The following is a 14,466-nucleotide window of genomic DNA, read 5'->3' as shown; positions in this document are numbered from 1 at the left end:
CTGCCCTGTCCCCTTCTTTCTCTTCTGGCCTCCCACCTGATAGCCTGTGCTCAGTCCCTTCTCCACTCCCACACCTTTTTATACAGGCCTTTGTCAGATTTTCGGATTTCCGACGAAGAGCTCAGATCTGAAATGTCAACTGCCTTTTGCTTCCTGTGACCGGCTGAGTTTCTCAAGCACTTTTGTGTACTGAGCACTTGTTCCAACTTGCTCCCAACTGTTGGCTTGTATGATATGCACTTGGAAGTTAACTCCTTGACATCTACTCTGGATTCAGTAGCAAAACATAATTATTGAATTTCAGTGTGTTTTGTTGCATTTCCAAGAACAAAAATACAGTGTAGTTGCCGTTGATTTATTTCTTGTGACCGTGTTTCAGAGGGACTTGAGCTTCCCCTCCATTTTGCTCCACGCTGCAGGAATTGCAGAAAGTGCAAATCGTTTGCATTTGCTGTTTAGAAGAAGCAATCTTGTCTTGTCATGCAAGTAGGAAAGTATTAGTGAAGCTGAGCTAATGGAGAACTCTGACTGACCTCTAATATCCTGCTTTATAAATTTTATTGCTCCTTTGATATATGTCAATGCCATTATAAAGTGTATAACTCCCACCCTTCCCAGTTGTTAGACACTGATAGCTTGGGACTGTTAATTAACTTTAAATTTTTTTAAATGAAACTAAGGAAACTTTTGCCATTCCAGGAGCTTTGAAGTTTCATAAATTGTGCTTTTGTTTCAAACCCTACTGACGTGTTGTAAAAATTAGGATACCTTAATACATTGATCTTAAGAAACTGAATATAACCCGGAGAGGAGGAATAGAACAGCACAGGTATGGGCCCTATGGCCCATGACATTTGTGCTCAGCGTGAAGGCATCTTAAATGAAATGTCTTCTGTACATGTCTTTTGTACATGATCATGCGTGCTGTATTCCTAATGGACGGGTATGGGATGTCATGGATGGCATGGAAGACCCATCGTCTCCATTAATCTGGAATGGCTGGTCGTGGCTGGCCAGTGGAGACATCGCAGAGCTGGGTACAGTAGCTATCTGGCAGGGGGATGTCTTCAAAACTGAGGCCAGTGATGGCTGTGTGAAAAGCCTGGGTCTCTGCACGGTCTTCTTGCGCCCATACAAGCTCAAAATAGTCTAGGCCTGGTTCTAATGTCTGAATAGTCGGCCTTGAGAGGGTGTCTGCAACAACATTCTCCTTTGTGGAGAGGCATTGAATGTTGGAGAATTCTGAAATATATGCCAAGTGGTGTTGCTGGTGTGCTGACCAGGGGTTGGAAACTTTTGCAGATGCGTAGGTGAGTGGTTTGTAATGAGTGAAAACAATGAAAGGTCTGCCCTCGAGGAAGTAGTGGAAATGTCTGACCGCGAGGTAAATGGCTAGGAATTCCTGGTCAAAAACACTATATTTTAACTCGGGGTGGTTGGGGGGGTGGTGGCCACAAATGGCGGCTGAAAGCCAGTGGCCTCCAATGCCCCCTAGTGCTGTGGCTGATGCATCAACTGTCAGGGAAGTGGGGACATTGGTTCTGGGGTGGACCAGCGATGTGGCATGGGCTAGGGCTTCTTTGGTCTGTTTGAAAGCCGTGGCTGCCTCCTCACTCTAGACCAAGACTTTCTTTTTGGAGGTCATCATGACAAAGAGGGGATATATGATTCCTGCTGCTACGGGTATAAAGCGGTTGTAAAAATTAACCATGCAGACAAATTCCTGAAGGCCCTTGAGCATGTTGTGCCTTGTGAATTGTGAAATGGTCTCCACCTTCTCCAGTAATGGTGTTGCTCCGTCCTTGGTGATCCTGTGGCCTAGGAAATCTATCTCCTCCTGGCCGAACTGGCACTTTACTGGGTTGACCATGAGGTCAAAGTCAGCCAGGTGGGAGTAGAGTTTACAAAGGTGGGTAGTGTGTTTCTGCTGGTTCCTACCAGTGATGAGGATGTCGTCCAGGTAGATGGAAACAAAGTCCAGGTCTTTGCCCACTGCATTCATTAGGTGCTGGAAAGTCTACACAACGTTTTTAAGTCCGAAAGGCAAGCACAGGAACTTGATGAGTCCGAAGTGTCTTCCTGATGTTGTCTGGATGGATGGAGATTTGGTGGTAGCCTTGCACCAACTTGACCTTGGAGAAAACAGTTGTGCCATTCGGGTTGGCCGTGAAGTCCTGTATATGTGGGACTTGGTATTGTTCTGGGGTTGTTGAATGGATGAGGCACAGGTAGTCTCTGCAAGGTCCCAGCCCCTGTAGCCTTGGGTACCATATTCAGAGGCAACCTACGGACGATTCCCCAGCTCTTCCAATCGTTTGAATTCCTCCTTGGCTAGTTGCAGCTTGTCTGGGGGAAGTTGTCTGGCCTTCGCATGGAGGGGTAAGCCCTGTGTCACAATGTCGTGCTGCACACTGTGTTTTGGCATGGTGGACATGAACTTGGGCCTGAGAATAGATAGGAATTTGCCCAAAATATGGCTGTACCTGTTGGTGGAAGTGGTAATGGTAGCAACTTTCTGTTCCTGAGCGCTGGTGGACGTGAGCTGAATCATCTGGAATGTTTGGGCATGCACTAGGCATTTAGATTTGAGGTCCATGAACAGGCAGTGGGCTAAGAGAAAATCTGCGCCGAAGTGTGCCTTCTCTACCGTAGTTAGTGTGAAATCCCTGCGGTAGGTCTCATTGCCAAGGTGTATTGGTATGCACTGTGTGCTGAAGGTCTTAATGGTGTGACAGCCCATGGTTTTGTCTGTGACATGTAGTAGGCTCTTTGTGTGGCCAGCCGCCATAACCATTTGCAACAGCTGGCCTGGTCGTTTCCCAGAATCGTGCAGGACTGTTTGCATTTGCGAGCTTCTGCCCCCTAGTGCTGGCGATAGAAACACCACCTTGCCTCTGTGGGTCTGCGAGGGCATTGCTGTTCACCACTTGTTCAGGTTTTGGGCTGCTGCTCCATCTGGGAACGCATCAGCTGTTTCATGACGGATTTGTTCTCTCTTTTGGTGCGCCAGAGAACATCTGTATTCATTGCAACCTTGTGGAGGGTCACTAAAATCTGCATCCGCTCGCAGCAGCTAGATGTCATCGGGCATTTGGCCTAAGAATGCCTGCTCAAACATGAGGCAGGGCTTGTGGCCCTCTGCCAGCAGGAGAATTTCATCCATAAGAGTGGATGGCATTCTGTCTTCTAGACTTTCCAGGTGCATACACCTGGCTGCTCTATGGTGTCTAGGGAGCCAGTAGGTGCTGATGAAGAGCACCTTCAAAGCAGAATATTTACCTTCCTTGGTGGGTTCTGGATGAGGTCATCAACTCTGGCTGCAGTTCCTTGGTCCAGGGAGCTGACAACATAGTAGTACTTGGTGGAGTCTGAGATAATCTCCTTTATCTGGAATTGTGCTTCTGTCTGTCCAAACCAAGTGTGTGGACGAAGTGTCCAGAAAGTTGGGACTTTGAGGGCAACTGCACTGACTGCTGCAGCGTTCATACAATTGAGTGCAGAGGTGGCTGGATCCGTTGGGGTCACCAATGTAGCAGCAGCTAAACTGAGTTGAAAGAATGAGACCAGTCCTCAGTGGGTTTTTCTGCACTCCAGTTGTTTTTTGAAACTTCCCACACTGTGCTTTACAATAAAAGGAACCTTTGAACCCCTGACCCATCCAGGGACCCACCACACTCTGTAAAAAGCTTGCCCTGCACGTCTTTAAACTTCCTTCCACTCACCTTAAAATGCATGCCCTCTCGAATCTGATGTTTTTACCCTAGGAGAAAGATTCTGAGTGCCTACCCAATCTAGGCCTTTCATGTTTTCTAAATTTCCATCAGGTCTCCCCTCGGCCTCCAAAACTCCAGAGAATAAAAACCCTTGTTTGTACAACCTCCTGTAATATTAAATGCATTCTAATCCAGGCAGCATCTTTATAAAACTCATGTATTCTTTCCCAATCCTCCCTACCCTTCCTGCAATTGCAGGCAGTATCAATAATGTGACGAGAACTGAAAATCATCAAAAAAAAAATCTGGAGATGCTGGAAATTTGAAATAATCAAAAATGTTGGAAACCCTCAGAAGGTCAGGCAGCATCTGTGGGTCAAAGAAACATTTTAGGATTCTGATTGAGCGTCAACTCTTTTCTCTCCATGGATGTTCTATGACCTGCTGTGTATTTTTCATTATTTTGTGCTTTAACTGAAGAAACAGTCCACATTTCAAGTTGAAAAACTTCAACAGAATGAAGAATTAATCAGATTAGCTGAGACAACAGAGGCAGTGGGGAAACAGGGAATGCCTGCAATAGGGTGAAATAATGTCCATGTTAAATGAGCTGTAAAGTTTCCTTCTCATGTCGTGCCAATGTTGTGAAGTCAAGGTAATGTTGTACAGTCAACAATGCTGACACCTGTTAACTTGTATGCATTTCTAATGTACCACAAATTATCAATAAGATGTCCAAACTCTTGAAAAAAGATGGATGATGAGTTTGAAGACAAGAGAGATTGAATGATCTCTGTGATAATGGTGCAAGGTAAAAGGCAAAGGGTTAGTTAGGGTGTTGGTTTGTGGATGATAATGGGTCAAGTACAGCATCCAGAGGCTCAACTGGAAATTGGAATCTGCTCAAACAGTATTCTGATTTGGGAAGAACATTGGCACTGGGCAGTGGAGACATAGCTGCATCCTGAGAGAGTGAGTAGTTGGGGCTGTACCATGGATCAGATGTTGGAGTGCAGAATGGCCTTGGGGTCCCAGAGAGCTGGGTGTGGAATGAGAATACTGGATATTGGGAGATCAGGTGGGGTGGAGAGTGGGGAGGGTTGATGATAAACAATAAGAAAGATGAAGAGGGAAGGTGTCTGAGGAAGAGCATATGTGTTCAAGTCTGCAACAGTTCCTGCCTACCCATTCATCTGGATCATCTTGTCATAGGACTATGGCAGTGTAATCACAGTTATTCACTGGCCACCATGAGTTAGAATAAGAATGGCAGACAATGTGTGCTCTGAGCTTTAGTGACAATGAATGATGCTCAGCTCCAAGGGATAGCCTGTCGTGGAGAAGATGTGTAAACCAAGTTCAGAAAGTTATGTTTTCTGTTTATGAACACAGTGAAAGACATTGAGCCCAAAAAAAACTTCATTATGCCATTAAAGAAATTGCAGAAAATTCTGCAAATTCCCAGCAGCTCAGGTGGCACTTTTGGAAGGGTAACAAGTTTGTTTCAAGTTGAAGACCCTTACTCAGAAGTTTTTTAAAAAAGAGAACAAGTTTTTTAAATTATAGAGGGGGTAGAATTGGACAAAAGGAATGGTTCTGATACAGCAAGGCTAGTGCAAAGTTAGTTGGTCGATACTGAGCTGGTGGGAGAGGGGTGGAGGAAACAAATAATAGAGCATAAAAGCTGTGAAATGCCCAGCAGTCCATGGAGAGAAGAACTTAGCCATTATAGATGAATGACTTGCAACTGAACTGGCCAGTTCTTCGCGAAGGAAGGGTTTTTTTTACCTCATTTGTTCTATGGATGTGGTCTTTCTAGGCTGGACCTGACATTTAATTGCCCATCTTTAATTGGGTGAGAAATTAGGAAAAGGGGAGATGCAGTAAGACCTTGGTATCATGGTGCATCAATTATTGTAAGTTGGAGTACAGGCACAGCAGGAGATGAAGAAAGCAAATGGTTTGTTGGCTGCCTTTGCAAGAATTTCTGAATGTGGAAGCAGATCTTGTTGCAGCTGTATAAGGCTTTGCTGAGGTTGCACCTTACATATTGTGTTCAGTTTTGGTCTCTTGATCTGAGGAAGGACATTCCTGCTATTGAATGAGTGCAGTGAAGTTTCACCAGATTGATTCTTGGGATGGCAGAAGTGTTGTATGAAGGAAGACTGGAGAGACTGAGTTATTGGAATGTAGAAGAATGAGAGGGAATCTCATTGAGATATTAAAATTTTGGCAGGTCTCGACAGATTTAATAAAGGAAGAATGATCCCAGTATTGGGGAAGTCCAGAACATGGGGTCACAGTCAAAGGATAAGGGGAAGGACTGAGATGAAGGAAAGCCTCTTCACTCAGAGAGATGTGAACTTGTGGAACTCTTGACCACAGAAAGTTGAGACAAGTTTGTTTTATGTATTCAAAAGGGAGTTGAATATGGCCTTATGGCTGAAGGGATCAAGGAGTATGGAGAGAATGCAGCAATAGGGTATTGAAGTCATATGATTAGCTACAATCCTAATGAATGGAAGAGCAGGCTCCAAGAGTTGAATGGTCTGCTCCTATTTTCTACATTTCCATTTCACTCAGTGGGCCACTGTCCAAGATTGGACTCATAAGCCACTTGAGAGCCCATAGGAATGAAGACCATCATCCTCAACCTCGAGGGATAGCGACAACAACAACAACCCTTACCTCACCTCTCTCCATGCAGAAGAAGGATAGCCTCCCTCATATTCTCGCCAGCCTCTCAATCTGGCATGTTACCCTCTTGCACTTTCACCAACTTCAGTGTGAACCCACAACCAGCCACATCTTCCCCTCTCCACCTGATCCATTTTTCTGCTGTCTGACCTGCTGAGTTCCTCCAGCACTTTGTGTTGCTCATGTTCCTCCAGCTCCTGCAGCTTTTGCATTTCCCTGCAGTTTTTTGTCTTTCTTGATGGAGGTAAAGATCAGTATGGTGTTCTTCAGCCCAAAGATCCTTGTGATTCTTGAGTTCTGATGAAAGTGAAATGGTGCAATTTTTTTTAATGGAAACCATTCTAAATCTGCTGAAAAGTTCAATCCAGCAAAATAATGGTAATATGTTCACTTGAGTGTCTTGGAAGGGTCTCAGGACAATTTTTATTAAAACATTGCAGTTACATTTCTCTGTTTAGAGAAATGTGTATTCAGGCTTAGGAGAGACAATTTTGAGAAGTAGCAGTGGGTTGAGGATGTGGTCTGTCCAGGAGTCATTGGTACCTGTCCCAGAGGAAGTCACCAGGGCAAAAGACCCTATGGCCCATCGTGTCCTCGTCTATCATCAACCATTCACTGGTCCGACACATCCTATCTAATTCTCCCATGTTCCCTTTCCCAGATTTTACCACACGCCTGTGCAATTGGCCAGTCATTTGCAACCTTTTTATTGGCTGTACTCAAGTTTAGTTGGTTTCTTCTTCAAGACTTTTCTCTTACCAATTACTGGTTAACCTCTATGATTCTTTTCTGTAAGTTATTGCTTTGAAATTTTGATGTCAATTATGTGCCACATTGATGTTTTTTGGCTGAGATATTAAACCAAAGCTACACTTGTGCTGTCTCAGTGGAAGTGATAAATTACTTTTGCTCTATTTAGTGCAATTCAAATGAACTTTTATGATCATGTTATCCCTTCTCTTTAAATTAATGGATGCCCATGTGTTCAGGACCATTATGCTCGGTCGGCATTTGATCATCTGCAGCTAAGAGTTTAGTTGTTAGCTTGGACTTGCCTGTTCATTACTGCATCTAAACCCTTCCACGCTTCCTTCAGAAGTTTCTCAGATTACTGTACACATTCCTCCCTTCCTACCTTCCTTACAGATCATGTGTGAAGCACTCTGGGAAGCCACCACAAGTAAAACCAATCAATTAAATTGTCACTGAGAATTGTGAAATTAATATTTTTTTTCAAAAAATGTCTGAAATTAGGTTTGCTTTTTGCTTTTTTCACAAGGGATTTGTGGATAGTTTCCAAGAGACAGCATGGAGGATGGGAAGGCTGTGTGGGCTCCACATTCCCTGGATGGTTTCCAGTTGGGTTCGATTGTTGACATCGGTGTTGACTCATTAACTATTGAACCATTGAATCAGAAGAACAAGGTAAGCATCTTGCTGATTTGTCTTAAAGCAAAACTTAAAGGGCCTCAGTGGGTCAGGCAGAATTTGGGGAGGGAAAATGGGGATGGTTGATATTGTGGGTCATAGCTCTGCTCTCGGACTGTGGAGAGAAGAAGTGAGACTGGCAGGTAGGTGACAGGTGGAGGATGATAGGCAAATGGAGCCAGGTGGGAGTTTTGAAACAGACTGGTGGATAGATCAGGGTAAAACAAAAGAGAAGGAATAAATGGGCAGATGAAGCCAGGTGGTGGGAGAGGAATGGGAGGTTAGAGATAGGTTGGATAAGTGGAACCAGATAAAGGAGGGATGATGGGCACATGCAGCTTGATGAGTTTGGAGTAGGACTGGGAAAAAGGAACTCAGGGTATGCGGCTGAGGGTGATGGGCGGAGGTGGAAGTGCTAGAGTAAAAGGAAATGGTGAACAGAAAAGAGGACCCAAGTTGAAGGAATAGGAATGGAACACTAGTATAAGTTACCAAGATTTGGATAACTCATTATTCATACCATTTGGTTGTTGGTTACTTAGTGAAATATGAGGTATATTTTCTTTAACGTTGGCTGCTTCAGTTTATTACAATATGTTGACAACAGTGGTTCCCAACATTTGAAATGAAAGTCCAATTTGTTCACACTTTGTTCATGATGTGTCCTTCTGTAAATAACTGATGATGTTACTGCAAAGGAGTGAAAATTCTGTGCTTGCTTTGGCGAGGTAGCTAATGCACTGAGAATATCTGTTTATTTTTACATTTTCTCTCACTTCTCTAAGGGTGTACAATTTTATTAAAGCCTCACAGGTATTTTTTGCTCCTCCCTCTCAAAGGGGTAGTGTCACTCTAGTTGGGAACCACTTGTCTACGTGATACTGTATTTTATAAGAAAAAATGTGAATTAATTGGCCGTGAAGTGTGTTGTGATGGCCAGCCAATGTGGAAAGGAATATGTCAGTGCAGATTTGCAGAGAAGTTCTCAGAGTATCTGACTGCATCTGCAGAAAGGAAGGAAATGGGTGTTGGGCACTAGTTCCCAACTCTATCTCCAACTCAGTTGCATCATTGGGGAAGAGAAAGTTGGTCCAGAGATTGATCTGAATGTCTTTATGTTGAAAAGGAAAAGGGAACGTAAACATCTTAGAGAATGATATTGAGGAAATAATTAATGGGAAACCAGGAATTAAACAGATACTTTCATCAATTTTACATTAGTAGATCCCATCAAGACTGAATTAAGTGCCATCACTAAAGAAATGGCATTATGCAAACTAATAGAGCTGTTAAGGGTTATATTATTTATAAATATGTCTTTAAAAGAGATAGATTGTGGGGATTCAGTATAGGTCACCTCACAAACAGAATAACAAAACACATCTCATTTAAAATGTGAGAGTTTTGGCTAAAGCTAGACATTCTGGCGCCAGTGATTTTGCAAAGACAATAGAACTGCTTTGGGAAAGCACTTCAAAAGTAGGTGCAAATGGAACAAAGTCCAAACTCAAGTGCTGATAAAGATCTTTCAAGGATTGGATTTGGAGCTTGGGTTGCATTCTGGTCTTTACAAGCAGAGAGAAAAAAACAAAACGGATTCTTCTCTTGGAGAGAAAGAGAGAGAAGTCAGTTCTACAGTGGCTTTAGAGTCTGCAACATGGCAAGCTGCCAGGCTTGTTGAAAACCTCATTTTGAAGACTGGTTGTGAGTTCTGAGTTCAGCCTGTTGAAAACCCTTGTCGTCCTTACAAGAGGAAATGGCTGGCTAGAGTGTTTCTCCTGTGTATGTGTCCAACGAGCAACAAATATTTCTCTGAAACCCACGAGAACTTTTCTGAGTAGTATCTATTTACCTTTAAGCACTGGAGCCTGGTGAAAATTTATAAATCTTTAATTCTGTGCACAGTATAGGAATTGATACCGTTGAACTTGGAGAAGTGAGAAGTGAATGACTGGACTATTAAAGCAGAGAACTTTCCTGAACATATACACATTACATACATGGGGTTAAGTTAGGGTAGTTAAGTCAATAGTGATAAGTTAAAGTGTGATTCTGTTTTCATGTTTAAAGAAAATTAAAAGCAACTTTTATTTAAGTAGCCATTTGTCTTGGTGAATTTCTATTGTTGCTGTGTTCTGGGGTCTTCCGGGCTAGTAACAAAGTAAAAGACGGAGAAATTCTCTGCCCAGCAGGAATGCATTGCAGGGTCCCAAGGGGAGGAAAGTGGCTAACAAGATAACAGATGCATCAGTGGAAATTTGACAAAAGTTCTCAAATTCTGGGCAAGTGCCAGAAGTTTGGAAAACTGCCAGAGTGACATCCTTGCTCATAAAGGGAGTGAGAGAAGCAAGTAGTTTTAAGTGATTGGCAGAAGAGAGGTTGTTCAAAAATATGAAAATCAATTTTTAAGAAAGCACCTGCAGTATATTTAGAAAATTGTGTATTAGAGGAACCCCAGCACAGTGTCATGAAGAGGAAACTGCATTATTATATTTCTTTGGTAGAATTTTCAACATGAGTAGATAGGGAATATTAATTTTTGACTTCCAGAATACATTTGACAAGGTGCCTTATAACAAATTATGACACAAGATATGAACCCATGATATTGCAGGAAATCTATTGGTATGGATTGTTAAGAGGTGGGAAGCAAGAAGTGGAAATAAGGGGATTCCTTTGAGGTTGGTAAACTGTGAGCAGTTGTTACAACAGGGATCAGTGCTGTTACAATATATATTAACAACCTAGAGCAGGGGTGTCAAACTCAAATTCACGGAGGGCCAAAATTAAAAACTTGGACTAAGTCGAGGGCCGAATTAAATATTTATTGAAAATTTTCAACAACATCTGCATGTTCTCTCTTCTTTCAACATATGTAATGTTAAACTTTAGGATATAACTTTTTATTTTTTTTTTATTTTTTAATTTTTTATTTTTCACACCATAAATCACATTAACCATGATACACACTTTTTCCTTTTCACACATATACAGTGCCATTTTCTCCCCCCCCTCTCCCTCCTCCCATCCCACACTCCCTACCTCCCCCCTCCCGTCCATTTAAGGTATAAAATCTAGGATACATTAAACCAGTCAGACAATGTTGTCATTCAATAAAAGTACACCAGAAATTCCACTGAGTCCATTCTTTTCATTTCCTTTTCCTTCCGTTAACTTAGGTAGTGATTGTCCCCGGTAGGTTTTCGCTATTATGTTTAATGTAAGGCTCCCATATTTGTTCGAATATTTCAATATTATTTCTTAAACTATATGTTATTTTTTCTAATGGAATATATTTATTCATTTCTATATACCATTGTTGTATTTTCAAATTATCTTCCAATTTCCAGGTTGACATAATACATTTTTTTGCTACGGCTAGAGCTATCTTAACAAATCTTTTTTGTGCATCCTCCAAATCAATTCCAAATTCTTTGTTTTTTATGTTACTTAGGAGGAAGATCTCTGGATTCTTTGGTATATTGTTTTCTGTTATTTTATTTAATATCTGATTTAGATCTTCCCAAAATTTTTCTACTTTCTTACATGTCCAGATTGCATGAATTGTTGTTCCCATTTCTTTTTTACATCGAAAACATCTATCAGATAGTGTTGGGTCCCATTTATTTAACTTTTGAGGTGTAATGTATAGCCTGTGTATCCAGTTAAATTGTATCATACGTAACCTCGTATTTATTGTATTTCTCATCGTTCCAGAGCATAACTTCTCCCATGTTTCCTTTTTTATCTTTATATTTAAATCTTGTTCCCATTTTTGTTTAGTTTTACCATTTGTTTCCTCATTCTCCTTTTCTTGCAGTTTAATAAACATATTTGTTATAAATCTTTTGATTATCATTGTATCTGTAATCACATATTCAAAGTTACTTCCCTCTGGCAAACTCAAACTGCTTCCTAATTTATCCTTCAAGTAGGATCTCAATTGGTAATATGCCAGCGCTGTATCTTGAGTTATATTGTATTTATCTTTCATTTGTTCAAAGAATAAGAATCTATTTCCTGAAAAACAATTTTCTATTCTTTTAATCCCTTTTTTTCCCATTCTCTAAAGGAAAGGTTATCTATTGTAAAAGGGAGTAACTTGTTTTGCGTCAATATTAGTTTTGGTAATTGATAATTTGTTTTATTTCTTTCTACATGAATCTTCTTCCAAATATTGAGTAGATGATGTAATACTGGAGAACTTCTATGTTGTACCAATTTTTCATCCCATTTATATAATATGTGTTCAGGTATCTTTTCCCCTATTTTATCTAATTCTAATCTAGTCCAATCTGGCTTTTCCCTTGTTTGATAAAAATCTGATAGGTATCTTAATTGTGCGGCTCTATAATAATTTTTAAAGTTTGGCAGTTGTAAGCCTCCTTGTTTATACCATTCTGTTAATTTATCTAGTGCTATCCTCGGTTTCCCCCCTTTCCATAAAAATTTCCTTATTATTTTCTTTAACTCCTTGAAGAATTTCTCTGTCAGTTGTATTGGCAATGCCTGAAATAGGTATAATATCCTTGGAAAAATGTTCATTTTAATACAGTTTATCCTTCCTATTAGTGTTAGTGGTAAATCTTTCCAATGCTCTAAATCGTCCTGTAAATTTTTCATTAGTGGATAATAATTGAGTTTATATAGTTGGCCGAGATTTTTGTTTATTTGTACAACTAGGTATCTTATTGCTTGCATTTGCCATCTAAATGGTGATTCTTTCTTAAATTTTGAGAAATCCGCATCATTTATAGGCATTGCTTCACTTTTATTTACGTTGATCTTGTAACCCGACACTTCTCCATATTCCTTCAATTTCTTATATAATTCTTTTATTGATAGTTCTGGTTCTGTTAAGTACATCATCCGCAAATAAACTGATTTTATATTCCTTGTCTTTTATTTTTATCCCTTTTATATTATTTTCCGTTTTTATCAATTCTGCTAGTGGTTCTATAGCTAACGCAAACAATAAAGGTGATAGTGGGCATCCCTGTCGTGTTGACCTGCTTAAGTTAAATTGCTTTGATACATGTCCATTTACTGTCACTTTCGCTAATGGTCCCTTATAAAATGCTTTAATCCAATTAATATACTTCTCCGGTAAACTGAATTTTTGCAATACTTTGAACAAATAATTCCATTCTACTCTGTCAAAGGCCTTCTCTGCGTCTAAAGCAACTGCTACTGTTGGTGCTTTATTCCCTTCTACTGCATGAATTAAATTAATAAATTTACAAATATTGTCTGTTGTGCATCTTTTTTTGATAAATCCAGTTTGGTCTAGATTTACCATTTTCGGTACATACTCTGCTAATCTGTTTGCTAATAATTTAGCTATTATTTTATAATCTGTGTTAAGTAAAGATATTGGTCTATATGACGCTGGTGTGAGTGGATCTTTCCCTTGCTTTAGTATTACTGTAATTATTGCTGTTTTACATGAATCTGGTAAGCTTTGCGTTTTATCAATCTGGTTGATTACTTCCAGGAGGGGTGGAATTAATAAGTCTTTAAATGTTTTATAGAATTCTATTGGGAATCCATCCTCACCTGGTGTCTTATTATTTGGTAATTTTTTTATTATCTCTTGTATTTCTACTATTCCAAATGGCTCTGTTAATTTATTTTGTTCCTCTATTTGTAGTTTTGGTAGTTCAATTTTAGTTAGAAATTCATCTATTTTCCCTTCTTTCCCTTCATTTTCAGTTCGGTATAATTGTTCATAGAATTCTCTAAAGTTTTCCTTAATTTCTTTTGGATTATATGTAATTTCTTTGTCTTTTTTCCTTGATGCCAATACCATTTTCTTAGCTTGTTCTGTCTTAAGCTGCCATGCTAGGATTTTGTGCGTTTTTTCCCCTAGTTCATAATATTTCTGTTTTGTCTTCATTATATTCTTCTCCACCTTATATGTTTGTAGTGTTTCATATTTTATTTTTTTATCCGCCAATTCTCTTCTTTTTCTATATTTACTATTTCCCTTTCCAACTGCTCTGTTTCCTGATTATAGTCCTTCTTCATCTTGGTTACCTAACTTATTATTTGCCCTCTAATGAATGCTTTCATTGCATCCCATAGTATAAACTTATCTTTCACTGATTTCGTATTTATTTCAAAATACATTTTAATTTGTTTTTCAATAAATTCTCTAAAATCCTTCCTTTTAAGTAACATGGGGTTTAATCTCCATCTATACATTCTTGGTGGGATGTTCTCTAACTTTACTGTCAATATTAAGGGTGAATGGTCCGATAGTATTCTAGCTTTATATTCTGTTTTTTTTACTCTATCTTGCATATGAGCTGATAACAAAAATAGGTCTATTCTTGAGTATGTTTTATGTCTAGCCGAGTAATATGAATATTCCTTTTCCTTTGGGTGTTGTTTCCTCCATATATCCAAAAGTTGTATTTCTTCCATCGATTTAATTATAAATTTGGTTACTTTGTTCTTTCTGTTAATTTTTTTCCCAGTTTTGTCCGTATTTGAATCCAAATTCAGGTTGAAATCCCCTCCTATTAATATGTTCCCCTGCGTATCTGCTATCTTCAAAAAGATATCTTGCATAAACTTTTGATCTTCTTCGTTAGGTGAATATACATTGAGTAGATTCCAAAACTCC

The 14,466-nt window shown here is 39.8% G+C and overlaps 1 protein-coding gene across 3 annotated transcripts in view; it reads left to right on the top strand.

The window, feature by feature from the left end:
- The window catches only part of LOC138760866 (unconventional myosin-VI-like), a 366,187-nt gene that overhangs the window by 118,200 nt on the left and 233,521 nt on the right, over positions 1 to 14,466 (top strand). For all 3 annotated transcript variants that reach the window (XM_069932099.1, XM_069932097.1, XM_069932098.1), the window contains exon 2: positions 7,690 to 7,835. In XM_069932099.1, coding sequence (XP_069788200.1) covers positions 7,719 to 7,835 — 117 coding nt within the window. In that variant the 5' untranslated portion in view covers positions 7,690 to 7,718. The remainder of the gene's footprint in view (positions 1 to 7,689; positions 7,836 to 14,466) is intronic.

This window comes from Narcine bancroftii, chromosome 4 (genome assembly GCF_036971445.1).
Source record: "Narcine bancroftii isolate sNarBan1 chromosome 4, sNarBan1.hap1, whole genome shotgun sequence".
Classification (NCBI taxonomy): domain Eukaryota; kingdom Metazoa; phylum Chordata; class Chondrichthyes; order Torpediniformes; family Narcinidae; genus Narcine; species Narcine bancroftii.
The sequence above is the reverse complement of the archived record's forward strand: the minus strand, read 5'-3'. Positions and strand labels throughout refer to the sequence as shown.